The 26,385-nt window shown below is 44.3% G+C and overlaps 1 protein-coding gene across 4 annotated transcripts in view; it reads left to right on the top strand.

Annotated features, from left to right (window-relative positions):
* LOC146668999 (NLR family CARD domain-containing protein 3-like) overlaps positions 1 to 20,869 on the top strand; it is a 41,576-nt gene extending 20,707 nt beyond the window's left edge. For 3 of the 4 annotated variants that reach the window (XM_085405396.1, XM_085405397.1, XM_085405398.1), the window contains 7 exons: positions 9,882 to 9,960; positions 10,117 to 10,339; positions 10,502 to 12,308; positions 14,110 to 14,283; positions 15,187 to 15,360; positions 19,173 to 19,219; positions 19,368 to 20,869. In XM_085405396.1, the coding sequence (XP_085261522.1) occupies positions 9,882 to 9,960; positions 10,117 to 10,339; positions 10,502 to 12,308; positions 14,110 to 14,283; positions 15,187 to 15,360; positions 19,173 to 19,219; positions 19,368 to 19,951 (3,088 nt within the window). In that variant the 3' untranslated portion in view covers positions 19,952 to 20,869. Of the gene's footprint in view, positions 1 to 1,945; positions 9,961 to 10,116; positions 10,340 to 10,501; positions 12,309 to 14,109; positions 14,284 to 15,186; positions 15,361 to 19,172; positions 19,220 to 19,367 lie in introns of all 4 variants that reach the window. The other variant, XM_085405399.1, reaches the window with a different exon arrangement.
* Positions 20,870 to 26,385: the final 5,516 nt, after the last annotated feature.

A 26,385-nucleotide genomic window follows, 5' to 3' on the forward strand; every position in this document is an offset into this window, starting at 1 on the left:
GGGGACAATCTGGGGTAGATCTGAGCCCAGCATTGACCCGCTCCATCATCTCCTCAGTGAATTTCAGGTGTGGGGAGGAGGGAGAAAGGGAGGGGGAGGAGGGTGATGGGGGTGATGGCCTGTCAGGGGTTTGGGGGACTGGGGAAGATCGTGGTCCCTGGTCCTGGTCCTGGTCGTTGGTGTTGTTGAGAGAGTTGGAGGCAAATAGGGACCCCTCTTCTTGCCTCAGATGTCTCTCCTTTCTGAGGCTCTTCCCGGGTGGGGGCAGATGGAGCTCCTCCTCAAGGTTTCTGCTGGGCTTTGTCTGTTCTTGGACTACTGTTTGTTCCTCTTTATGAGATAACTCCTCGTTTATCTCAGCCTTGGCACCAAGCACAGATGGATGACGTATGGAATAAAACAAGTTGGAGGTGAACAGTTTCACCCCTGACTTGTTAAAATTAAATCCATTTGCTTTAAACAGATGCCTGCGTTCCCAAAAAATATTAAAGTTGTTGATAAAATGCACTGAGTGGTCAGTACATGCTGATATGAGCCATTTATTCAGTGTAAACAACCTGCTGAATCTCTCGTCTCCTCCTCTGACCGGCGGTACAGGTCCACTGATGAATACAGCTGCATTCAGAGAGTTTACAGTATTTAATAATCCAGTAAAGTCCCGTTTCAGAACCTCCGACTGTTGTTTGGACACATCGTTTGACCCTGTATGCAGAACAATGTTTGTCACGGTTAGATGTTCATCTGCAATTTGAAGAATTCTCTCCTTCAGGTTGTTGACCATATCCTTAGGAAAGCAGAGGACTTTAGTGTTCTTACCGCACATCCTTTGTACATCCTTTACGGCAGAGTCACCCACAATCAGAGTTTCAGGCCTAGCTTTTAGCTTTTCCTGTGGCCTTTTACTTTTCAAAAGATTTTCGGACTTTACTTCGCTGCTTTTAGATGGATGGTTGTCCGATATAGATCCAGGGTCCTTTGATAGTGGAGCAAATCTGTTCTGCAGTTTCACATTCAGTTGTTTTGGAGGTTTGTTGTTAACCTTCCTATTCACGGTTGTCCAGTCCTGTTTCCTCTCGTATACAGGGGTAGAAGAGCTTCTCTGTCTCGTAGGAAGTGAAGGCCAGTCGGTTTCAGAGATTTCAGCTCGCTGTGCCCTGCCTGTGATACGTCCTCCCCCTTCCAGAAGACATGATTTATGTCTTGGTTTTGCACCAAGACAGTCCAAGGGGGGATTATCGCTTGAGGATTTATAATAGTGCACAAAGTCTACTTTCTTGGTCATGTTATCTGTGCTCCTTAGCTGTGTACTAGCTTGCTCGTCGCCATTGTTTTGAATCAAAGGCAAGGTTGTTTCATTTCCACACAGTCCATTTACCTCTACGTTTACTTCTAAGCGATGAATTTTTGTCTCCAGTACTGCAATCTTCTGCAGGAGGCTGTGGTAGTCATCTGTGGAGAGGGAAGGCATCTTGTTGCTAGTTAGCCTAGCGGTTAGCACCTTTTCAGGCTATTGAGGCTGCTCGGTGCCCAGACGCTGTAATCAGGCTTCAGCTGTGTCTAGGCCACAGACACACGGAGCGCTGAGGATAAGGTAACTATAAAAATGTTGCTGTTTCTGTTAAGAACACTTTAATCCTAATGATCTATAAGTGTCCAGAAACTATCGCAGGTAAGCTCATATGGAAAAAAGGGAAAAAATCAGCATAAAAATCAATAAAAATCAATAAAAGAAGCAAAGCATTTAAAGAGCAAAGAGATGAAGCGTCAACACTCACAAAGGGGGAGGAGTTGAGTCGTACAGTCGAGTCTTAACAGTTTACTTACAGCTGGACTCGTCAGGCACTCTTTTTGGCTGCAGTGGTTATTATTATATTTACATGCTTCCAGCTCCCGTTTCTGCTTCGTGACAGCTCGTACATTTTCTTTTTCTCCTTCCCTCTGTCAGGCGTTGTGTGGAGGCGAGGAAGAAGGAACCCAAACGCAGGACTCGCAGGTAGGTGAAGATTTATTATGAGGAGTGGATGAACAGAACAAAGGGAGAAAATGGCTGGCTGGCTGGACGACTGACTGAAGGACTGACTCAAAGACTGAATGGCCGGCTGGCTGAACGCAGGTGGAAACGACAACAGAACATCAATGACACAACAGAGAACTGGTGAAACCGAGGAACTTAAATACACAGGTTGAATGATGACAATGATTGGAAACAGGTGAGTACAGGGCTGAACATAATCTGACTAATGACATGGGAGACAAGCTGACACGGGGAAAAACAGGAAGAGAGAACATTAATGTGGTGAACTAAACTGAACATGAACAAACTGAAATCACTGGGTCAACGACTCAGGAACCCTGACAGGACCCCCCCCCTTCAAAGGCCGGCACTCGACGGCCAAAAGAAAAAAAGACACGGAGGCCGGACCAGGCGTGGACGAAGACACGGAGGCTGGACCAGGCGGCGCGGAAGCCTCTGGCTGGAGACAGGCAGGGCCAGTAGGCGCGGAAGCCTCTGGCTGGAGACAGGCAGGGCCAATAGGCGCAGAAGCCTCTGGCTGGAGACAGTTAGGGCCAATAGGCGCAGAAGCCTCTGGCTGGAGACAGTTAGGGCCAGTAGGCGCGGAAACCTCTGGCTGGAGACAGGCAGGGCCAGTAGGCGCAGAAGCCTCTGGCTGGAGACAGGCAGGGCCAGCGGGCGCGGAAACCCCTGGCTGAGGAGTGGCCGGGCCAGCGGGTGCGGAAACCCCTGGCTGAGGAGCAGGAGAGCTCACAGCTGGCTCTGGGTGCTGTGGCTGCAGGTCCGGGAACTGAACGGGATGGTGGACAGGTGACTGGGAAACAGGAGGCGACTGGACTACAGGGCACTGGGCGGCAGACTGGACAGGCTGGAGGACGGGCGACTGGGGGACAGGAGCAGACTGGACTGACTGGACAGGAGCAGACTGAGCTACAGGTGACTGGACAGGAGCGGACTGAGCTACTGGTAACTGGACAGGAGCGGACTGAGCTACAGGTGAGTGAACTGACGGGGCTGGAAGCTGAGCAGCAGATGAGGGAACTGACTGAATTGAAAGCTGAACAGCAGGTGAGGGAACTGACTGGAGTGGAGATGCTAAGGGATGAACAGAGGTAGGCGAGGCTGACGACGGAGCCGAGGTTGGTGTGGCTCATGGCTGAGCTACAGACTGAGCTAGTGACGGAGATAAAATTACAGCTTGGGCTAGTAAGGCTGGTGCCTGGGCAGGGGACAGTTCAGCTAATCTAACTAGGGATAGTGCGAGGGCGTGAAAGGCTGGGTCAGGAGGTGGATGAAGTGGTGAAGTAGCAGCTGAACCGGTTAGCTCTGCCTCGCCTCTAGGGGGGTCAGGCTGGGTTCTGGCTGCCCACAGCCTGGGCGCTGGGACAGGCACGGGAGGTGGCTGGACACCAGTCACCCCCACCCGAGAAACAGGAGCGGGTGTGGAGGTAGACTGGGTCGCAGCTGCCCTCCTCCTGGGAGCTGGCACTGGAGTGGGTGTAGGCTGACTGATAGGAGTGGAAATAACGACTGGGTGAGTGAATCTGCTAAGTTTTTCAGGGATTATGCTGGTCCTTCTGCCACCACTATTTACAGTCTTTGGGGGAGCAGAGCAGAACAAATCTTCCCAGTCCACAGAATCCTCCAGGAGGGAAACATCCCATGAATGAGAGATGGGTTTATTATTGGGTTTAAGTGGCGGGTCAAATGAGGGTGGAAAACAGTCACTGGAACTCACCACCGGGTATTGCTGGAAATAGTCCATTTTATGGCGGCGTGTGCGCCGCTTTCCCTGGGAGGAGGAAGCGGGCGGGGTGCACGTCCGAGCCTCTGGCACGGGAGCCTCTGTTGAGCCGAGGTGAGTACAGGGCTGAACATAATCTGACTAATGACATGGGAGACAAGCTGACACGGGGAAAAAACAGGAAGAGAGAACATTAATGTGGTGAACTAAACTGAACATGAACAAACTGAAATCACCGGGTCAACGACCCAGGAACCCTGACACCCTCGCTCACAGACACACAACGGTTATGGCAGTCCATTCTCCCTGCAGCATTGACTACACTGCCCATGAGGCTACATTGTTTAGGGCGATGCCTGTAACACTCTGCTATTGCCTTCATATTAAATCATTTTTGTATAATAATTTTTAGAGCCTCTTATTGCGTGTTTTTTTTTTGGGTTTCCACCGGCGTGGAATAACCAAAAATAGAGAGACAATAGCCTAACATATGAAACAGGAAAATACCGCCATGTAATCCATTTATTTCAACAAACTAACTGTATTTTCAATATCACCTATTGAACAGTAACTGTAATGGATACATTTAGTCATATTTTGTATTTTAAATACGTAACGCCGGTTCATGTATTACGTTACTCACCAACACTGCCTGTTGATGAGATCTTGTGCCGCTCCTAAAACACCGGTCTCCAACTCCTAAAGAGACACGGTATCCCTAAATTTAGCAAATATTAGCTTCAGGCTGTAACATTGGGTTGTGTTGCGTGGTTGAGAGGAGGTGGCAAAACACCTAGCAGGCTAGTCGGAAGAGCACACACCCACGCTGGTATCGGTAATCCACGGTGGTTCTTTAATACGCCTTCTTCAACAACCATATAAAAGCCCGGCTGTACGGCTGCGGCTCAACAACATAACGCCCAGCGTTCATACAACCCAAGCATTGCAAACAAAAACAAAAAAAGGTCTGGAGAAGAAAACATAAATCCGTCCCTCGTTAAGCACGAGCGTGCAGACACGTGTCCTCATAATCCCAGAGAGAGAGAGAGCAGTAACACAAACTGATGACACCATCAACCCTCGACTTGGGTGTCTTAAAGGGACACCACACCATAGTGGCTGTTACATATTCCCCCCGGGTTAAACAAAGGCTGTCCCCAGCCGAACACAGCAAAGGTACAGGCCAGACTTAACCAGCTTCCATACATGGTCAGCAGGATAAGATGTTTTTTTTTTGGGTTTTTTTTGCCTGTCCCGTTTGGCTCTTTTGCCATCAGAATTATTGTCTAAAGGCGAAGAAAGATGCCCAACGGATTTACTTTACCAAATTGACCATCCCAGCCTTGCCATAATGGTCCATTTGATTTACCTTTTATTGTTTATTTTATTTTCACTTGCTGAATACGGGACAGACCTGACTGGGGGAAAGAAGGGGAGAAAGAAAGAGGGAAAGAGAAACAGCTGAGAAGAGGGACGGGGGAGAAGGGCAAAAGACAAAAACCAACAGAACGGGCAGAGAAAAAAAATGCATATATCGATCACCTGGATCACCTGCTGAGAAAGAAAAAAGAAAGCAAGCAGAAGAGAACAAGAGTAATAGAATAAACAACATCACAATGATATATGGGAATATGACAGTAAATACTAAATGTTAAACATTATTGTGCAGCACATAAGATCAACAGAACACAGTGTGCTTTGAGGTAGGAGCCAAAAAGGGTGTAGTTTGTGGGTGTGATCACCCGTGTGTACACCTGTGAGCATGGACGCGCTTGTTTTTTGTTTTTTTAAAAGGTTCCTTCATGTAATAATCTGCTAGAGGGTGTGGGGGGGCCACAGCCCCGTCCTCCAGGGCGTGAAGCAGGTGTGGAGGAGATCAAAACTCCAGACATCCAGAGGCCCCCAGAACACAAGAGACCAAGGAAGACCAACAGAGGGGCAGCTGCGCCACTGTCCCGGAAAGAGCTGAGGAGAGTCCCAGATGAGGGCTCACTCAGCAGCCGCGGAGCAGAAGCCAGGGGGAGTTGCAGTGACGCGCCCGTGAGCTCCGCCGGCAGCCAGCTGCGCCTGAGTGACCGAGCCCCAGGCCGAGAGGCCGGGGGCACCCCACCTCCGAAGTGGCCCGAGCGAGCCCCAGGCTCCAGGCCCCGATAAGCGGCCGCCAAGGAGTGAGCCGGTGTGTACCTGGACGCCCATCCCCGGACACAAAGAACCACCAACGCACCGATGTCTGAGGGGGTCCGCCACTGGCAGGGGAAGTGGTGGTAGGGGGAGATAGGCCTCCAAACCTTGGAGGGCCTGAGATGTCCCCAGAGAGGTGGCGTCTGACACCCAACCTGACATATAGACACAGACATACAGGCACACACAGATACAAACATCCATTCCCACCCTCATGCTCTCATATGCACTTACTCCACACTCAACCAACGTGGAGACAGACATAAAGAGACGTTGTACACACGATCACACTCCCCAAGCGTACTCTACAAACCGGGTCTAGGTGCCCCCGCCCCTGGAGGGGGGAACTGCACCCAGACCCAGGTGGTGTTTCCCTTTTCCCTGCGGTGGGGGGAGGCAGACCGCCCCGACTCCGCAGCAGCAGGAAGGCTCCACACTCCAGACCGCAGCCGGACGGCCAACTCCTCCTCCTAGTCCTAGCCCCCCTGCTCCAGCAGGTCGCAGAGAACGGGGGTGAGAGAAGACTCCGAACCTCCCTCCACCCGCTCATTGTAATGTTGATGCATGTGTGTTCTAAGGTGCATTTAAAACCCAGGAGGGCTTGGAGCTACCTGCCAGAGAGCAGCAGGTAAGCGCATGGTCCCTCCTGCTAGCCCTCAATGTCTACGTGTATTTAAAATTGAGAGGTGGGCAACGATGCCAGGGGTGGGGTGTACACCCTGATGGTACTTTGGACTCCGTGTATCGTGCCCACCCCCAAGATCCTATATGTATGTGTAATGAGAGTGTGAGTAATGTGAATGTCTAAGTTGGTTGGACTTGGGTGTCTTAAAGGGACACCACACCATAGTGGCTGTTACAAGGCTAGCTTGCTACAACGAATAGGCTAATACCAGCATTTTAATTCCGTCACCTTTTGTTTGGACTCCAGAGACACTGTACAGTGAGGCACCTCAGTGTCAGATCATTCACCGGTTGCTCTCGCTAGTAACCTTTGTGTTTTTGAGCCCTCTGATTCTTGTAATGCTCACAGTATTTTCTTTGATTTAGCTGATATGAATGTGTCACCTGTAGAGATAGCTGAACCTAGGACTGTTGTTCCACACCAGACTCATCTACATTACCATTTGTTCCCGCAGTAAATACCACAGTGAATGTATTATTTAACATAAGTCTGCACTTTCAACTAAAATGTTGAAATGAAATGGAGACTCTGGGTCGCTGCATCTTGTTGCTGTGTTATGTTAGTTATGTTAGCTGTGTTGGTGAAATTGGTGATTTGGAAGCGCCGGCACGTGAATGGTAAATGGACTGATACATATATAGCGCTTTTCTAATCTCCCGGAGTACAATACAATAAGCCTCATTCACCCCAATCACACCCACTCATACAAGCACTGCTAAACACAAGTCCAAACTAACCAACACTGACACGCATTCACACTCCGATGAACATGGGGTTAGTATCTGGCCCAAGGATATTTGGCATGCAGGATAGAACCACCAACCTTCCAATCAGTAGCTATGGCTATGGCTCAGTGAGGTCGATAGCTGTCGACGGATATCCATAGCTGTCCGTCAACCTTAACAAGTGGGACTGAAGGGTGTGTTCCAATTGTAGTGGTATCATACTCCTCAGCCTCCCTGGGAAAGTCTATGCCAGGGTGCTGGTTCATCTGTTACTCAAACCTTGGATACAGGGGGAACAATGCCATTTTCATCGTGGTCGTGGAACACTGGACCTTTACCCTCTTGAGGATACTAGAGGGTGCATTGAAGTTTGCGCAAAAAGTAAACATGTATTTTGTGGACTTTGAGGAAAGCATTTGACCGTGTCCCTCGGAGTGTCATGTGGGATGTTCTTGGGGAGGATGGGGTGTCTGGCCCATTGCTAAGGGCCATTTGATCCTTATAGAACCGTTTCAAGAGCTTCTTCTTCATATCGAGCAATAAGTCAGACTCATTTCTGGTGGGTGATGGATGCCCTTTGTTACATCAGCTCTTTAGAGGAGATGGCAAAAATCAGACCTTTATGGTCAAATAGCTATTAAGAAACCATGACTAAGGAAAAGCAACAGGAAAAAGAAATTTGTTTGGGCCAAGAAATACAAGGAACGGTATTTCTTGGCTCTATGGTCTGATGAGTCCAAATATTAGATCCTTGGTTCCATCCTCCGCGTCTTTGTGAGACACAGAAAGGTGAACGCATGGTCTCTACATGCATGGCTCCCACCAGCTATTTGACCAAGAATGAGAGTGATGGAGTACTCTGCCAGATGGCATGGCCTCCACAGTCACCTCACCTTAACCCAGTCGAGAAGGTTTCAATCAATCAAGCAATTTATTTATAAGCACATTTAAAAGCAACACAGATTGACCAAAGTCCTGTACATAGTTAAAAAGTAAGAAGTAGACCAAACACACACAAAGACCAAAACAAAAAGCTAGAGAGTAAAAATTTGTTTTCAAACGGTTTTTAAAAATGTCAAGTGTTGAAGAGATCCTCATTTCAAGTGGCAGACTGTTCCAAAGATTGGGTGCAGCAATCGCAAAGGCCTGATCTCCTCTGTTTTTTAGCCTGCTTCTAGGGACCACTAGAAGCAACTTATCAGCTGACCTGAGAGCTCTATTAGGAGTATTTTTAGTGAACAGATCAGAGAGGTATGCCGGAGTGTATCCATTTAGAGATTTAAAAACAAGCAATAAAATCGTAAAATCAATTCTACAATGTACTGGAAGCCAGTGTTAATGAGCCAAGACTGGGGATATATCGTCATGTTTACGAGTGCCTGTCAAGAATAGCTGCAGCATTCTGAACTAGCTGAAGACGAGACAGCAGAGCCTGGCTGATACCAAAATAAAGACTATTGCAGTAGTCAAGCCTGGATGAAGGAAATGCACGCATCACTTTCTCGAAGTCAGCAAATGACAAAATGTTCTTAGTTTTTGCTTGTGCCCTGAGCTGGAAGAAGCTGGCTTTTACAACAGAATTAATTTGTTTCTCAAATGAAAAGCTACTATCAAAGAGCACTGCCAGATTCTTTGCAAAGCGATTTCTGGACTTTTCCAGAGGAAACAAGGTCAACCTTCAGAGACAAGTGAGGGTCAGAAGGTCCAGATAGTACAATCTCAGTTTTTTGGTCATTTACATTCCAAAAATCTAATAAAAACCACAATCTTTTTAAGAGAAAAGTAAATTTGAGAATCATTGGCATAACAGTGAAATGAGATTCCATGTTTTCTAAAAATAGAGCCTAATGGGAGCATGTAAAGGGAAAAGAATACTGGGCCCAGGATAGATCCTTGAGGGACCCCACATGTAAGGGCACCCCCCTTACATGTGGGGATGAAGGTTTGGATGAGATGGACCGAGTGAAGGCAAAAAGGGCCAACAGGTGCTCAGCCTTTCTGAGAACACCTCCAAGACTGCTGGAAAACCATTTAAACTGACTACATCATGAAGCTCATTCAGAGAATGCCAAGTGCAAAGCAGTAATCAAAGCAAAGGGTGGCTATTGTAAAAAATCTCAAATATGGTTTGAGTTATTTGAGCACACTGTTTTGTTTACTACATAATTTTCATTCATGTTTTGATTCCTTCAGTGAGAATCTACAATGTAAATAGTCATGAAAATAAAGACAAACAATTAAATGAAAAGGTGTGTCTAACCATTTGATTGGAATTGTATTTTAAAGGTTTAAACACTCACACTGACTCACATGACAGTACAACTTCAGTTTTCTGAAGTTCAAATGCCTTGAGGAAACTGAAAGCATTTTATTTAAAGCAAAATACAAACCTAAGCTGTTGATTTTTCAATGGAATCAAAATAACTCATAAATATTTAAAAGTACAAGGAGTTATCTAAAGTATTGTCTTTGTTGAAATGTCACTTACTGGGAATTTACAGTGTTCTTGAAATTAGTCTTCCTGCTCAACAGAATTTACCAGGAAAGCTCAGAGGTTCCCAGTACTCAGTCCATTAAACAGCATCAAGCAGACATGGACTCCATATTTAAGGTTTTTATATGTACATCTATTTTAAATCTATTCTGTTAACAATTATCTCCATGCTGCTCTTTGTAGAATAGTGGGTTGTCAGTGTTTCCAACATAGATCTGATGTTTGGCTCCATGATTTCAGTCTGATTGGGTCATTCATAATATTCTGTTCCAGCTGCTGGAGGAGAACATCATCACTTTTGTAAAGAACGAGTTGAAAATGATCCAGAAGGTTGTGTGCCCAGATTACCACCAATGTTTGGAGAAGCAGAGAGAGATGGGGGGTGAAGAAGAAGAAGAACAGACGAGGAAGAACAGCAGAGAGGCACTTCTGAAGATCACACTGGACTTCCTAAGGGTGATGAAGCAGGATGAGCTTGCTGAGCGTCTGCAAAGCAGTAAGATAATTTATTTGACAATTTAATCTGTTGTGTAAGTGGAACATTTATTAATGCCTCAACATGGACCAAACATGCTCTCATTCGATCCTTGGGGTATTTAAATTATGTGCATTTTGAAACACATGAACTTATATTCTACTTTTTTTTCTTTTTTCTTAGAACTTTGTGCTGCAGTTTATCAGCGTCACGTCAAGTCCAAGCTAAAGAGGAAGTTTCAGTGTGTGTTTGAGGGCATCACTAAAGCAGGAAACCCAACCCTTCTGAATCAGATCTACACAGAGCTCTACATCACAGAGGGAGGGACTGCAGAGGTCAATGATGAACATGAGGTCAGACAGATTGAAACAGCATCCAGGAAACCAGACAGACCAGAAACAACCATCAGACAAGAAGACATCTTTAGAGCCTCACCTGGAAGAGATAAACCAATCAGAACAGTGCTGACAAAGGGAGTGGCTGGCATTGGGAAAACAGTCTTAACACAGAAGTTTGTGCTTGACTGGGCTGAAGACAAAGCCAACCAGGACATCCAGTTCATATTTCCATTCACTTTCAGAGAACTGAATTTGCTTAAAGAGGAAAAGTTCAGCTTGGTGGAACTTGTTCATCACTTCTTTATTGAAACTAAAAAAGCAGGACTCCGCAGCTTTGAGGACTTCCGGGTTGTGTTCATCTTTGATGGTCTGGATGAGTGTCGACTTCCTCTGGACTTCCACAAAACTACAATCCTAACTGACCCTAGAAAGTCCACCTCAGTGGATGTGCTGCTGATAAACCTCATCAGGGGGAACCTGCTTCCCTCTGCTCGCCTCTGGATAACCACACGACCTGCAGCAGCTAATCAGATCCCTCTTGACTGTGTTGGCATGGTGACAGAGGTAAGAGGGTTCACTGACCCACAGAAGGAGGAGTACTTCAGGAAGAGATTCAGAGATGAGGAGCAGGCCAGCAGGATCATCTCCCACATCAAGACATCACGAAGCCTCCACATCATGTGTCACATCCCAGTCTTCTGCTGGATCACTGCTACAGTTCTTGAGGATGTGTTGAAAACTGTGGAGAGAGGAGAGCTGCCCATGACCTTGACTGAGATGTACATCCACTTCCTGGTGGGTCAGGCCAAAGTGAAGAAGGTCAAGTATGATGGAGGAGCTGAGACAGATCCACACTGGAGTCCAGAGAGCAGGAAGATGATGGAGTCTCTGGGAAAACTGGCTTTTGATCAGCTGCAGAAAGGAAACCTGATCTTCTATGAATCAGACCTGACAGAGTGTGGCATCGATATCAGAGCAGCCTCAGTGTACTCAGGAGTGTTCACACAGATCTTTAAAGAGGAGAGAGGACTGTACCAGGACAAGGTGTTCTGCTTCATCCATCTGAGTGTTCAGGAGTTTCTGGCTGCTCTTCATGTCCATCGGACCTTCATCAACTCTGGAGTCAATCTGCTCGAAGAAATTCAAACTGTAACCCAGAAGTCTAAATCATTTGAAAAGAACTTAAACAACTTAAAACATCTCCACCAGAGTGCTGTGAACAAGGCCTTACAGAGTCCAAATGGACAACTGTACTTGTTCCTACGCTTCCTCCTGGGTCTTTCAATGCAGACAAATCAAACTCTCCTACAAGATCTACTGGCACAGATAGGAAGTAGCTCACATAAAAACAAGAAAACAATCCAGTACATCAAGAAGAAGCTCAGTGAGAATCTGTCTGCAGAGAAAAGCATCAATCTGCTCCACTGTTTGAATGAACTAAATGATCGTTCTCTAGTGGAGGAGATCCAACAGTCCCTGAGATCAGGAAGTCTCTCCACAGATAAACTGTCTCCTGCTCAGTGGTCAGCTCTGGTCTTCATCTTACTGTCATCAGAAGAAGATCTGGATGTGTTTGACCTGAAGAAATATTCTGCTTCAGAGGAGGCTCTTTTGAAATTTCTAACAGTGGTCAAAGCCTCCAACAAAGCTCTGTAAGGAATTTTGTTTTGGATGTTATCATTATTATTATTATTATTATTATTATTATTATTATTATTATTATTATTATTATTATTATTATTATTATTTTAAATGCAACTTAGTTGATGGTGTTTTCTGTATTTTTGAAAAACAGCAACTAGAGCTTTTTTCTTTTTTTTAATAAGGTACAGTGTCTGTTCAGTTTCTCGACTGGTCTGTCCTTCAAGCTCGGGTCCTCTACCAGAGCCATGGGAGCTTGAGGTTCCTGTGCAGTATCTTAGCTGTGTCTAGGACTGCACTCTTTTTGGCAGAGATCTCTGATGTTGCTCGTGGGATCTTCTGGCGCGACTCGCCTAGCTTGAGAGTCACTACGCGTAGCACTCCAGTTACCACTGGGACCACTGTTACCTTCACTCTCCACATTTTCTTGAGCTTTACTCTGAGCCCTTGGTATTTCTCATGCTTCTTGTGTTCCTTCTTCCTGATGTTGCTGTCATTCGAAACACTACATCTATCACTACGTCCGTCTTCTTCCGTTTATCTACCACAACTATGTCCAGTAGGTTAGCCATCACCATTTTGCCTGTCTGTATCTGGAAGTCCCACAGGATCTTAGCTCGGTCATTCTCCACCACCCTACGGGGCGTCTCCCATTTTGACCTCGGGACTTCCAGGCCTTTACAACGATGCTCTACGCACATATATTCAGCCCTACCCTTGTCTATGTCTCGAAGAAGAAAAAAACACCTTTTAGAGAAACCAAGGAAGCGCAAAAAACACCACAGAATTTCCATATAGTGAAACCCCACTTGGTCTATCATGTTGTAAACCAGTGTTAAGAATTGAGCCATTGCTGTTAACATGTTGAATTTGACTATACAAATTCTATTACTTTCCTCTCTCTCTGATTAAGCTCTCAGAGAGTTAAAAAATTAAGTTTGCCCTTTGTGTTATAATCAACATTACTGTTGATTGCATATCCTCAGGCTCTACAGCTGTTGGTGAAGTAAATCACAGTCACTACATTGCATGTGTCAAGACAGTTTATTTCTTTGCTCAGTCATTTTAAAGTACTTTAAGTTTGTGGTTGAGAAACATTACTGTCCTCAGTGAAGCATTCCTCTCTCATCTAAATTCTGATGTCAACACCACGAACCTCAAGTAACACTTCACAAATAAGAACAGAAGTCTGATCCTCCTTTACTATCTTCTTTTCTCAAAGTCAAGTTCAATTTTCGATTTCCAAATAGAAAACCAGAAATGATGTTATTCAGTAATGCACTTAAGCATGTTTCCTGAAAGTGGTCCATCATAAGAAAGGGGGTGATAAAGTAGCCTTAGAGAAGGAAGAAAAGGAAGAAGGAAGAGATAAAACATTTTTCTGTTAGGTTAAGAAAATAATAATAATAATGATGGGGTGCATGAAGCCCCAGCATAAGGACTGTGAAGTCCCCGAATAAAAGCAACAAACCAAAAAGAGAGTTATAATGAAGTATTATTTGTCCCCTTTTATTTGCTGCATTGTTTTTAATCTATGATTACTGTTGCCTAGCAACAGAATTACTAAATTGGCCACCAGTAGTGTATGCCTGCATCACTTGATACTGAACTACTATCATTAAATCTACCAGCTCCTCACTGTTTTTCATTTATGTAGATGCATATTATTGTTGTTGAGTAAATTTAATTTTTTGTGTTTGCCACAGAGTTAACTATAAAAGTTTTCACAACACTTCCAGTCGTTTTGTCTTGTCTTATCCAGACAATATTAAAGTTCCTTTTATGTGACTACATATATCAATGTTTCTTCAGGATGAACTGGTGTAATCTTTCAGAGAGGAGCTGTGAAGCTCTGTCCTCAGTTCTCAGCTCCCAATTCTGTCATCTACGAGAGCTTGATCTGAGTAACAACAACCTGCAGGATCCAGGAGTGAAAGTTCTCTCTGCTGGAGTGAGCAGTCTGAACTGTATATTGGAAACACTAAGGTCAGTTTCAGTCTTTTAAAATTATAACAATGTAAAATCAGTTCGTTGTTCTTTTGAGTCTGAAACGGCTTACTAATGTAAGACTTCAGATATGATGCAAAAATGGCATTATTTAACGCTAAAGATGACATAATCTATCATTTTAATGTTTTCATGTTAGTCTCACATGTCAAGTTTCATTTTGTCTGTCGCTTAATTTCTAATCATTTGGTTGAGTCCTGTGATTTTAAATTAAAGTGCAAGAGTTCTAAATCAACTGGATGTTGACCCAGCCCCTTTCAGAAACAGAAACAGGCAATGGCAAAGGCAAGATCTTTGCAATGAGTCCTCCCATTCTCACAAACTGTTGCTCATAAGAGAATGTGTCAATGTTAACATTGACACAATCTCTAACATTCTGGCTCTAACATTCTGGCTTAACACCACAATCTGTTTAATCATCATACAGAAACTGTGAAATAAACTTCCTTTACATATCAGGACCCCTTCAACACTGGATACTGTTAAATTAAGGTGAATGCATGTACAGAATGAATGTCACTGTATCTGAAAAGGCTGGAATATTTAAAAAAGAAAAAACGAAAAAAAAACCCCACTTTAACACTTTAAGGCCGGTCGGAGCGGGTACGCTACGTTTTGCGCAACTATTTTTAAAGCCCGGTAAAATTGCAACCGCATAAGCTAGCGCAATTTATTTATTTATTTTTTGCATATGAAACTTGAGTAGTTGTACTCACATCTTATTCATTTAGCTTGTCCCAGGTCACAGTTTCCTTCCACATATGGCTTTGCAAGATTTGCATTTGCAGGAAAAAAAACCCCCATTATATTCCTGTAGGACTTGGTTCTATGGTAGGTCTTAAAGGGTTAAATAACTTTTCTTGTTGTTTTGTGTGTCTGCAGTTTGTCAGGCTGTCTGATCACAGAGGAAGGCTGTAATTATCTGGCCTCAGCTCTGAACTCCAACCCCTCACATCTGCGAGAGCTGGACCTGAGCTACAATCATCCAGGAGACTCAGGAATGAAGTTGCTGTCGGCTGGACTAAAGAATCCAGGCTGGAGACTGGACACTCTAAGGTATGGCAAGAATGTTCAATAGAGGAGGAACAGCTGGAAATGTTCTTTTTTATTTCAAACTGACGTTACCTTTGGACAATTTTTTTATTCTTTATGTGTATCTTCAAATGTTTTTGGCATTTTGCAATTTTTTTTTATGTATTGCACACAATGTGGGTGCCAAATACTATTATTGTTTCCTGCCTAACAATACAATGACAATAAAATAACAATCCTTAGTCTTGAATGATAGTAAAATAACTTTAACAGACAAAGAACCCTACAGAAATATATATTTCCAGTATGGGTCCCTAGGCTAAACTGAAGCACTACTGGCCCGGACGTCACCCAAAAAATTAGAAGGTCTGCATCAGGTGTTGAGCAACCAGGACACACTAATGAGCTTCTGGAAGTAAAAGGCACAAGTGGGCAAGAGATGAGAACAGGGCGCTGTTGGAATTCTTCTACCGAGTAACCCCAGCCAAATAGGATCTGGGACCTATGGAATTGTCCATACCCAGGAATCCAGACTGATGGCGAAACAACTAGTACCTCAGTGCTCCAACATTTGGAAGAAGGAACTGCTCTTACGTCTAGAAATTGATGAAGAAATGCTATGGCAAGGGGCAGGTCAGGAGGGAGATACTATCATTACCCATGCAGAAGGAGTGTTGAGTAGCTGACCTAAATGACAGGATCATGGTGAAGTTTGAAACCTGGACCCTCTGTAGCCAGTTAAAAAGTTTAAGTGAAGTACCCTCTGAAGATGCACTAGTTCAGGGGTGTCAAACTCCAGTCCTCAAGGGCCAGCATCCTGCTTGTTTTTGAGATATCCCTGCCCTACCTGCTGCTGATTACCTGAATCAGGTGTGCTTTGCCAATAAGAAGCAACAAAGGCAGGTTAATTTGAAAACAAGCAGGACAGCGGCCCTCGAGGCCTGGAGTTTGACACCTGTGTACTAGATAATGTGAAAGCAGCATTCTGGACAATTTGAATAGCAACCATCACTGAGACTAATGAGCTGATCTACACCTTAGAGTTGTTCCTGTGCTGGCAAGATTGGTGCCTTTGTGCTATCTTTCAGACCAGATTTGTCTGACCACTGGAAGCATTTCTGGATGTCATCCACTTCCTCTCTCTGCTAGTGGTACATACCGTGCGGAGGCCTGCCCTTCCATGATGGTTCTTCTCCATGCTCCTTTTTGTTCTTAGGTTTCTGCTGCCTGAGGTATTCATTGAGCACACATTGGGTTTTGGCAGTGGTTCTGATGCTCACCAGTCCTTAGCCTTCTTCCTTCTGTGAAACCTTCCATTTATGGTAAAGAGCGTCCTTGTCTTGATGTCAGTGACTTCTAGTGATGGGTAGATGAGGCCTCGTGAAGCGTTTCAGCACATTCTCCAAACTGTATCGATACTGTGTCGACACAGTGTTGCTGTTTTGCTCCATACTGACCCTGCTGCACCTTAAATATCATTGCAGGCAACTTACTTGAGACACACAACAGACACTGATTCAATGACCTAGTCATACTTGTATACACTGTAAGGTATTGTACTTTCCATGGAATCACTTTATATATCTTTTACATTGCAAATATTGTAGTGATCTTTAAAATATTTTGTGAATGACATTAAGTGAAAATTAAAATGAAAGTATTGTGACCCTAATACCCTAACCCTAATATTACCCATTTAAATGTAATTGACTCAGAGTTTATTATAAATTTCTATTCAGAAAAATGAGTTTATCCAATTCTTTTTCATTCAGTCTATTGCGTGTTTTTTGACACCATTTCCCCAGCTTTGGAAAACACAAGCTCACAGGGCACATATGAAGCTGGGGTACACAAAAACTGTAAAGCCAGGTCGAAAAGGTCCAGATAAGATGTCTTCCTATTCCCCCAGTACGTTAAAGGATCCTCTGATTTTGGAATGTTTCTCTTCAACAATCTCCACAATACTAAGGGGCTGGCAGTCCTTTATAATAAAATTCAGGACTGCCTGGTCCAGAGCAATCTTCCTAGATGCTTGATTGAAAAATAATAAAACACATATTAATAAAAAAAAAATATATTATAATGCTGCTCAGTGTCTATATAGGCCGACGTGTTCATTCTCGGTGTGTTTGTCTCCTCATTTTCATGTTTGGCTCTGTAATGCCTAAGCATTGAGGAGGTGCTTTTGTTAAGAAAGCTCCGCAGAACAGATGCAACATTTAACCTGCATAAAATAAAATAAATAATTTACACTGCAAGTCACTTTACTGTTTTTCCTATTCTGATAGATTACATTGAAACAAAGACAGAAAAACAGTTACCTTATTTGCAGTTACAAGATCGAAATGATCCCACACAGCAGAAACATTTCTTTTTTCTTTTGGGCTCCATTTTGTTGTAGAGACATATGTATTTTTTTTTTTCTTCGCGAGAGCAATTTTGTTTTTTGGTGGCGACTCATTCCGTTGGCAGATGTGGAGGCGGTACCTTTTAAACACAGTTTGACGTGTTGGCAATGAGCGATAATCCAGCTGTGTCGTTCACATGACTTTTTCTTAAAGTGACACACGCACCAATACAGGTTTCGCTCTCATACATGCGCCGGTGCGTCAGTGTTGCTGGACCCATCACTAGTGGCTTCTATCTTGTCCTTTGGCCACCTTATTATCCTAGCAGGGTACCTGATCACTGGCAGAGGGACAGGTGTTGATGACCGAGATCTTGTTTTTCCCAGTCAGCTGACTCTTGCCTGACTTTGTGCTGGTATTTCCTAACAGCTTAGTTGTGGTTCCCATTTGCCTGTGAGATTCCTAAGTACTTGTATCTGTCCTCAGTATCTGCAATGTTGCCTTCTGGTAGTACAATAACATTAAATAGGACCACCTTCCCTCTCTTTGTTACATCCAACTAAACTTCTTCAGTCTGAATGACAATCCAATGTCTTTGCTGAACATCCTAGTGGTGTGGGTCAGTGAATTGAGCTCTCGTTCACTCTTGGCTGACCACTTGATTTCAGCCACGTAGAGAATGCACCTAATGATTGCTACATTCCTGTTTCAGTAGCTAGTGTTGTTAATAGTCTCATTGAGGGGTTTCAGGCCCAGGAAGAACAACAGTGGTGGAAAGACATTTCCTTGATAGATCACACAGATGACAGTGACTTGTGCTTGGCTTGAAGTTGGTCTCCAGTGTTGATTGACAGATTCCCATTGAGTTCCTGATGAAGACTCTTAGTGTCCAGTTCATCTTGTATAGTTCAAGGCTTCCAGGTTTCCAATACTTTCAGGAGCCAGGTGTGGGCAGCGAGTAAATAGTCAATCCAGGTGGTGCGCAGGTTATACTCTCAGGCGACTGCTCTGTCTACCAGAAATTGATGTCTCACTCTTCTGGTGTTACTGACAATTCCTTTCTGTGCCCTGTTAAAATATTGAGTCTATTATGTATCTGCTTCTGATCTTAGCCAGGATGTTGCCTGAGAGGAGCTTCTGTGTGGGACTGAGGCAGGTTATTGTCCAATGTGAGTCATTGGAAATCCAGACTGTCCAGCCTTTCTGCCATTCAGCCATTCTGGGTGTCTCTCATAGAAAAAGAAGAGGAATAGAAAGGTTATGAAGCTTAGAGTGTGAATTAGTCATATCTCATTCATTATAGTGGTGTACTGGCAGTGCCAGGATCAGCCCAAACCATCAGCAATTTGATCCACACATGAATTGAAGTGTACTTGTGAAAATATTGGACTGTTCCTTTATCAGTGTCTAACAGTATGTGTATGAGAGCCATGTAATGTCCATGTGTGCATGCTGACTGTGCTGCTCTGACCCCCCTCCTCCTTTCAGGGTGGAGCCTGCTGGAGTCCGATGGTTGAGACCAGGTCTAAGGAAGTGTAAGTGTGTTTTTAATGGGATTCATGAAAACAAAGCAGCACACATTCAACCATCTTCATCATGTCAGGAGTCATCATCAAAGTGTCAATCAATGAACAGATGATGGATCAATAACTGCAGCTGGATTGTGTTTGTTCTCTCCATCAGATTCCTGTCAACTCACAATCGACACAAACACAGTGCACACAAACCTCCAACTGTCTGACAACAACAGGAAGGTGACAAATGTGGATCAGGTTCAGTCATATCCTGATCATCCAGACAGATTTGATTATTGCCCTCAGTTACTGTGTAGAAATGGTCTGACTGGTCGCTGTTACTGGGAGGTCGAGTGGAGTGGAGACGTTTTTATATCAGTGAGTTACAGAAGAATCAGAAGGAAAGGAGACAGTTATGACTGTGTGTTTGGATGGAATGAGGAGTCCTGGAATTTGAGCTGCTCTGATGATGGTCCTTGCTCTGTCAGGCACAAAAACAGTGAAACACCCATCATCTCCTCCTCCTCCTCCTCTGTCTCTAACAGAGTAGCAGTGTATGTGGACTGTCCTGCTGGCACTCTGTCCTTCTACAGAGTCTCCTCTGACACTCTGATCCACCTCCACACCTTCAACACCACATTCACTGAACCTCTTTATCCTGGGTTTACAGTCTTGTTTCCCGGTTCCTCAGTGTTTGTCTTCTGTGGAGAGTCTAAAGAGTCTGCTCCTGTTAGAGAAAGCTTTGACTGTTGAACAGATAGTTCAGTCTGTACATGTCTCCTTCACTCAGAAACTGCCATGGTCCTGGGTGGCCCAGTGTTTTGTATTTGTGTTTTTGTATTTTGAGTGTCCAATTTGATTTTAAATTGAACACTCAAATTAGGGCTACTGTAAAGTCCAGTTTTTATCATTTAAGGCTATTTTATCCAGGCCGCATTTTGAAACAGTAATCCATGCTTTTATTTCATCTCGTTTCGATTACTGTAATGCTCTGTATTTTGGAGTTAGTCGGTGTCTTCTCTCTCGTCTGCAGCTGGTCCAAAATGCTGCTGCACGACTTTTAACCAGAACTCGTAAAAGAGAGCACATAGCTACCATCCTCGCTTCACTCCATTGGCTGCCTGTATATCTTGGAGTTCATTTTAAAATTGGCATGTTTGTTTTTAAATTTTTAAATGGTGTTGCCCCAACTTACCTCTCTGAGCTTCTGCATCCTTACTCACCCCCAAGGTCTGTCAGGTCAGCTGACAAGCTGCTCCTGGAGGTACCCAGGTCCAAGAGAAAGCTCAGAGGGGACAGGACCTTCTCTATTGCTGCTCCTAATCAGTGTAACAATCTGCCCCAGCACAATAGAAAGACCCCTTAATTGTCCACTTTACACTTTGGCTTATGACACAGTCTGACCCTGATTTTGATGTTTTAATCTAATGTGATGATTTTATTGTTTTAAATGTAATTCCAATTATCATTTTATACTATTTTATTATTGTTTTTGATATTTGTGCTAATTTTATTATTTTAAATATCATTTAAATTATCACCTTATTTTTTTCAATACTTTTTTCTTTATTTTATATTATTTTCTTTTTTTTTTTACTTGTTCAATATATCATTTCTGGCATGTCAAGTGTAAAGCACTTTGTGTTCAGCTATATATATATATGTATATATATATATATATATATATATATATATATATATATATATATATATATATATATATATATATATATATATAAATTCCCCACTCGCCCCTGTGGGCGGTCAATCCTTCAAGCTCGGGTCCTCTACCAGAGGCCATGGGAGCTTGAGGGTCCTGCGCAGTATCTTAGCTGTTCCTAGGACTGCGCTCTTCTGGACAGAGATCTCTGCTGTTGTTCCCGGGATCTGCTGGAGCCACTCGCCTAGCTTGGGAGTCACTGCACCTAACATCAACATAACAGCAACCAAGAAAAGGGCAGAGCAAAAAAAGACAGGTAGTGGTCCAGCACCCCCTCGTCAACAAGTTGGTTAAGTGAATAATACCCTCACGGGAAAATCGATATCTCTCTATGAGCACACTGTCGCGCTGAGCTAAAGGATCCTGTCTATCCCGCAATATACGCTGAATTCTGAGGACTCTCCTTATCAATCTTGCACCTTCCTCAATGGGTGGCTCGCGTAAACGGACAGGACATGGCTGCGACAGACTTCCCAAATCCACCTTCGCTTTTATAGCCGTGGTCTCTCATCTTGATTACACGAAGTAATTTGCAATTACTACTCTGAAATATGAATTACATCTGTAATAATCACATACATGTAATAGAATGTTAATAGTACATTTCCCTTTTTTAGGAAATGACCTGTATGTATCTGTGTGACATCAATAAAAGGATCAAGTGCTGCATTAACTTTAGTTACATTGATGTTATTTATTTATGGTGCAACAGTGGTGGAATATCGCTGTTGCTTTCGTATGAATGACGCGGACATACCTGCGTGGCCGCGATCTAATCCTGTTTACATAAAGAAAACCTGCTCCCGAGCAGGGTTAGGGTTAGCCACACTAATGTTCCTGGGCAGACATGTGGTGCAGCATGGCTGATGGCACTGTACCTGCAGCTGTCATGGACAAGAACCACTCAATACCTCACCCAAGCCAAGCCTGTGCTGATGTTGTGATCTGAGACCGAGACACTAACCCAGGATCATGATATGATGTTGTGAGAGTTTCACTAAGAATTAGCTCTGATTACAAGATTTCAATCTATCGTAACTCTAATTTGTATTTACTTCAGTTTGTTCATCTTGGAGCTGTGTGCAGCTGAGGACAGTCTTATTATTACCAGGTGAGGATATGTAACAGCCACAGTCTGTAGAGATGATGTCACCATGGAGTGGTGATGTCACTGGAGCTGCCAATATGTGCTCCAGCCAAAGCTACACCAGAGGGTTGTGCTGTGTAACAGGTTGGTGCAGGTGGTGTTATCTACATTTGAACATTAGGCAACAGTCTCATGAAGACACTTTCTATTGTTCACTAAAGACCAACAATAACAGAGACAAAGGGAGAGCAGCAGAACTAGTGCTAACAATTAGCACTGCTAGCCTGCCCACTAACACCAGCTAATGTTCTAAAAACGATGATCAATGATTTTGCTGTAACGGCTCCAGCTGTCTGTGTCAGGGACACGTTGGAGATGAAGTGAGTGATCCAGTGACAAAGGTTTGGAAACCTGCAGTCAGCTGAGACTAAAGGAGTCACCTGACCGAGAGACGAAATGTTTCACTGAGAACGTCCAGATGAACAGAATCAACCTTTGGGATAATCTGTTCCACACATCCATGTTTCACTTACTGCATTATATTTCCTCATTGCTGTGCACACAGGCCTGTGGCTTATAACCAACTCCAAGTTCAGACTCAGAGGCTGCTGAAGCTGTTTTCTGGAACAGAGACGTGTTGGATATAAAACCAACTCTTCTTTATGTGTCAGCACTGAGGAAAGGAGCAGCTTCGTTTCTAAGTGTATGAAGGACTGTAGCAGTGTGTGTGTGAGGTTTATTTCACAGACAGAACCATGTCAAAAACACAACTTCAGGTAAAAACAATACAAAATCAAAGAGTCTGATCAGAAGGATTAAACAGAGGAGTGTGGGACTGTTTTTAACAGACAGCAGGTTAAGCCAGGCTGGAGGAGTAAACTGAGCCTCGGTGTGAGCAGCAGTGTGTTTGACAGGAAGCTGAGATAAACAGTCTGGAGCCCATTTAGTGCTTCATATGAAAGTGTGAGGATTTGAAAGCAAATCTAAAATCAAGCAGGAGTCAGTGTGAGAATGATTTGTGCTTTTCCTCAGTCAGATGCTGGGAGTTTCAGTTCATCCATGTTCAGCGTGCTGTGCTTTGTGTAACAGGAGAATATGACAGTATAAATCAAGTCTTCATGTCACTGAAAGCCTCCACAGTCTGCTATGGAGGTGCATCAGTTTGGATTTACAAGAAGAACATTTCTTAAACCTGCCACAAGATGGCGCTCCAACAGAAGGGATGTCCACAGTGTAACACAGACACACACATACTGTGTGAATGTGTGAGTGAATGGGCTTTCAACACAAGGCTTCTGCTGCTACCTTTAATTACATAATTAGCTAACAAGAACAAACTGTTAATTACCACCAAAGAACGGCTCCAGATTTTAGCTGCTGACCATTTTGTGAAACGTTGATTACATCAGCTTATTGTTGATTTTTCAACCTTAATATCAGCTGCTTTAAAGGAGCCTGGTTCTCTGGCAGTAACAGTTTTCTTCACTAGATGCAGTGCAGGCACAGTCTGTGTTTCTAAACTACACACTAATGTTCATTGTTGTGCAGCTAAATCCTCCCTCTGGATGGGAAGAATCCCTGTCAGGCTTCAAACACCTGGCTTGGTGTTCTGGAGCTAATGTGTCACCTGTGAGGACTCTGAGATGAACACACAGCAGACACTTCAGTTCTCCGTCTGTGTGTCCTCAGTTTCCCAGCATGCCTTGGCTGTGGTGGTGGAGGTGAATGAGGGGGAACATGCTGCTCTGTCAGCACTCAGGTTTCATACCTGGTGATCTCAGAGGACAAAGCGGCGTTACAGCAGCGCACGTTGATGAGACCTGATGCTCTGAACAGTTCAGACTTCAGCCTCACTCTGAGAAAACAAACGACTGACTGTCAGCAGCAACTACACCTGCTCCATCAGTGACGGAGAGAAGAACTGAGACTGAGAGACATACAGCTGCAGGTCAAAGGTCAGAAACGCCCGCTCTTTGTACGGGTCAGGAGTTAGTACTGCAGAGGTCAGAGGTCAGCTTGCTGACAAACCATTTGAAACAGTTTGGAGCTAAAAGCACAACAGCAGAGGAAAGAAGAGACACTGCAGAGATGATGCAAAATATTGTGTTTTGTTCTCAGCTGTCAAAAAGTGTAACACACGTGTTCCAGCACAGCCTTTGTGTACTTTCACTTCTCCATACTGTCCATTGGAAATCCTGTTTGTTACTTTTTGATTTCAGTCCATGTGTCCAAAGCAAACTTCTGTCCCACACTTTCTCTGCTGACTCTTCACCGATGCTCAGATGATCTCAGATGATTTCACCAGAACTCATCAAAATTCGGGCTCCACAGAAACCCAGACGTCACTAAACAAGCGTAACAAGCAAAGTGAAAACTGGTCGTTCAGCTTTATTGACCAAAGATAAGCTCACATGTCACCTCATGACACAGACACTTATTTCCACAGCATGCACGAGGACTGACAATAAGTGTCTATAAAGCCACTTCTATCTGCCACACCTGTGCTTCTGTCATGGTTGCTCTCCTCTCACTCTGTCATTTATCCACAGTCTGCCTCCCTCTGCTCCGTCAGCTGACGTCCTCTCTACACCACCTGCTGTGTTTTATCCTGCAAAAACACATTTAAGAAGCGTTGCACCGAGTAACGGGAGTAACTGCTATAAAATCCATTTAAAGGAGGTGGTGCCGAGTGCTGTGACTGGGGTCCCACCACTGACATCACGGGTGGAGGACATGTTGGAAAACTGCTACAAAGTGCTGTGCAGCCAGCAGAGCTTACAGTCTGTCCTGTGTGTCATACAGGCTCTCACACTTAGTCCATAGAGATGCTTCCTTTTGTTTGTTTTAAGGTTTAAATGGATTTGTTGAATGTGTTTCTTTTCATCAGTACTGCCATTTAGTTGTGTAAATGTGCATGTTAGAAGTGTGAAGAGGTTTTGTGTTTAGAAATGTATAGAAACCAATCATTTACTGACAGCATGTCTGATGGAAATAAGTGCAGATTATGTATGAAGTCTAACTGCACACAGTAACTGTGTTACAATAAGGACTTAACAGCGCCCTCTGCTGGAGTGTTTCAGTACTGCGCTAACTAGAATAAACCACCTCCTCCTCCTCCTCACACCACCTGCTACAGCTCTACTCTTCTATGACTACAGTCATCCACAGCACTGATGTGAGGTCACATGGTTCATATGTAAGGAGCACAGCTGACCTCAGGTCAGTTTAATGACTGTGAGCAGCAGCTGTGTTATTGTCACTGTGACAGGGAGACACTCTCAGACACAGCGCTCATGTCAGCTTGTTCTCATGCAGGAGGATCAGGAGCTCCATGTTTGTCTTTCTGTTTGAATCATGATGTGTTTGTGCCATCAGAGTCTGTCATGAGTACTCAGGGTTTCACAGCAGCTCTTCTGGATGCTGACGAGGACTCCAACCTCATGTTTCACCTCTCTGAGCTTCTGATGTCTGTGAACACTCGTGTTTCTTCTCTGGGCTCATCTGGACAAAAACACCTTTCTGTGTTTGGCTGCAGCCTCATTCTGACTGACAGGAAGTGTGTTATCCATGAGCTGCACTTCTGTGAGGAAGTTTCCTGCTGTGTTTCCTGTCTGTGGACAAACACGAGTGTTCCAGCTGAGGACTTGGTTCCTTCCACCTGTCCATACAGGACATCACGCTGTCTGCAGCTCTGTAAATGCAGCTCCAGGTCCTTCCACGTGCTGCTCTGTATTTGTGCAGTTTGTAGTGTGTCCTGGGAAACGTAGCACACATGGTGTTCTTCTGCTGTTTCCTCCTTTCACTGAGTGTGAAACACTGACGCTGTGCTGTTGTTCACAGAGGGGAGCTGATTCTAGCTGCAGCTGGACTCTGTCATCTAACTGAATGTGTTGGTGCTGATCACGGGGCTCTGAGGGGGGAGCAGCAGGAGGACTCTGGATGCTGACGTCAGTGTATCTGTGGAAGCTCCCACAGCGTGTCTGTCATTCAATATTGTGCTGTATATTGTATCTATGCAAAGATGAACAGACTGTGTGTTCACTGGTCTCTGTGCTGCAGCTCTGATGTCATCATCACTCCCTCCTCCACCCTCAGCAGTCCCAGCATGCTGCTGTGGTGCACCCCACCCTCACTCTACACCTGAGCCACAGACCACACCCTCCACCTCAATATACACAACAGTTTTCTCTGCTGTGGAAATGAGATCAGGAGGAAATCATCATTATTATTATTTAATAAACGCTCACATTAATGTGGGCTTATTTGTTTCATATTAGAAACATTAGTTGAGTGTTTTTAGTATAAAATGGTCAAAGTCCCTCTTTTTGCTCCTCCCCTCACCTGTGGATGGACGGTGCTGTTACCGTGGTGACAGCATGT

The sequence above is a fragment of the Rhamphochromis longiceps genome, linkage group LG5, assembly GCF_057381845.1.
Source record: "Rhamphochromis longiceps isolate RC_006_pf linkage group LG5, R_longiceps_female_GT1.1, whole genome shotgun sequence".
Lineage (NCBI taxonomy): Eukaryota > Metazoa > Chordata > Actinopteri > Cichliformes > Cichlidae > Rhamphochromis > Rhamphochromis longiceps.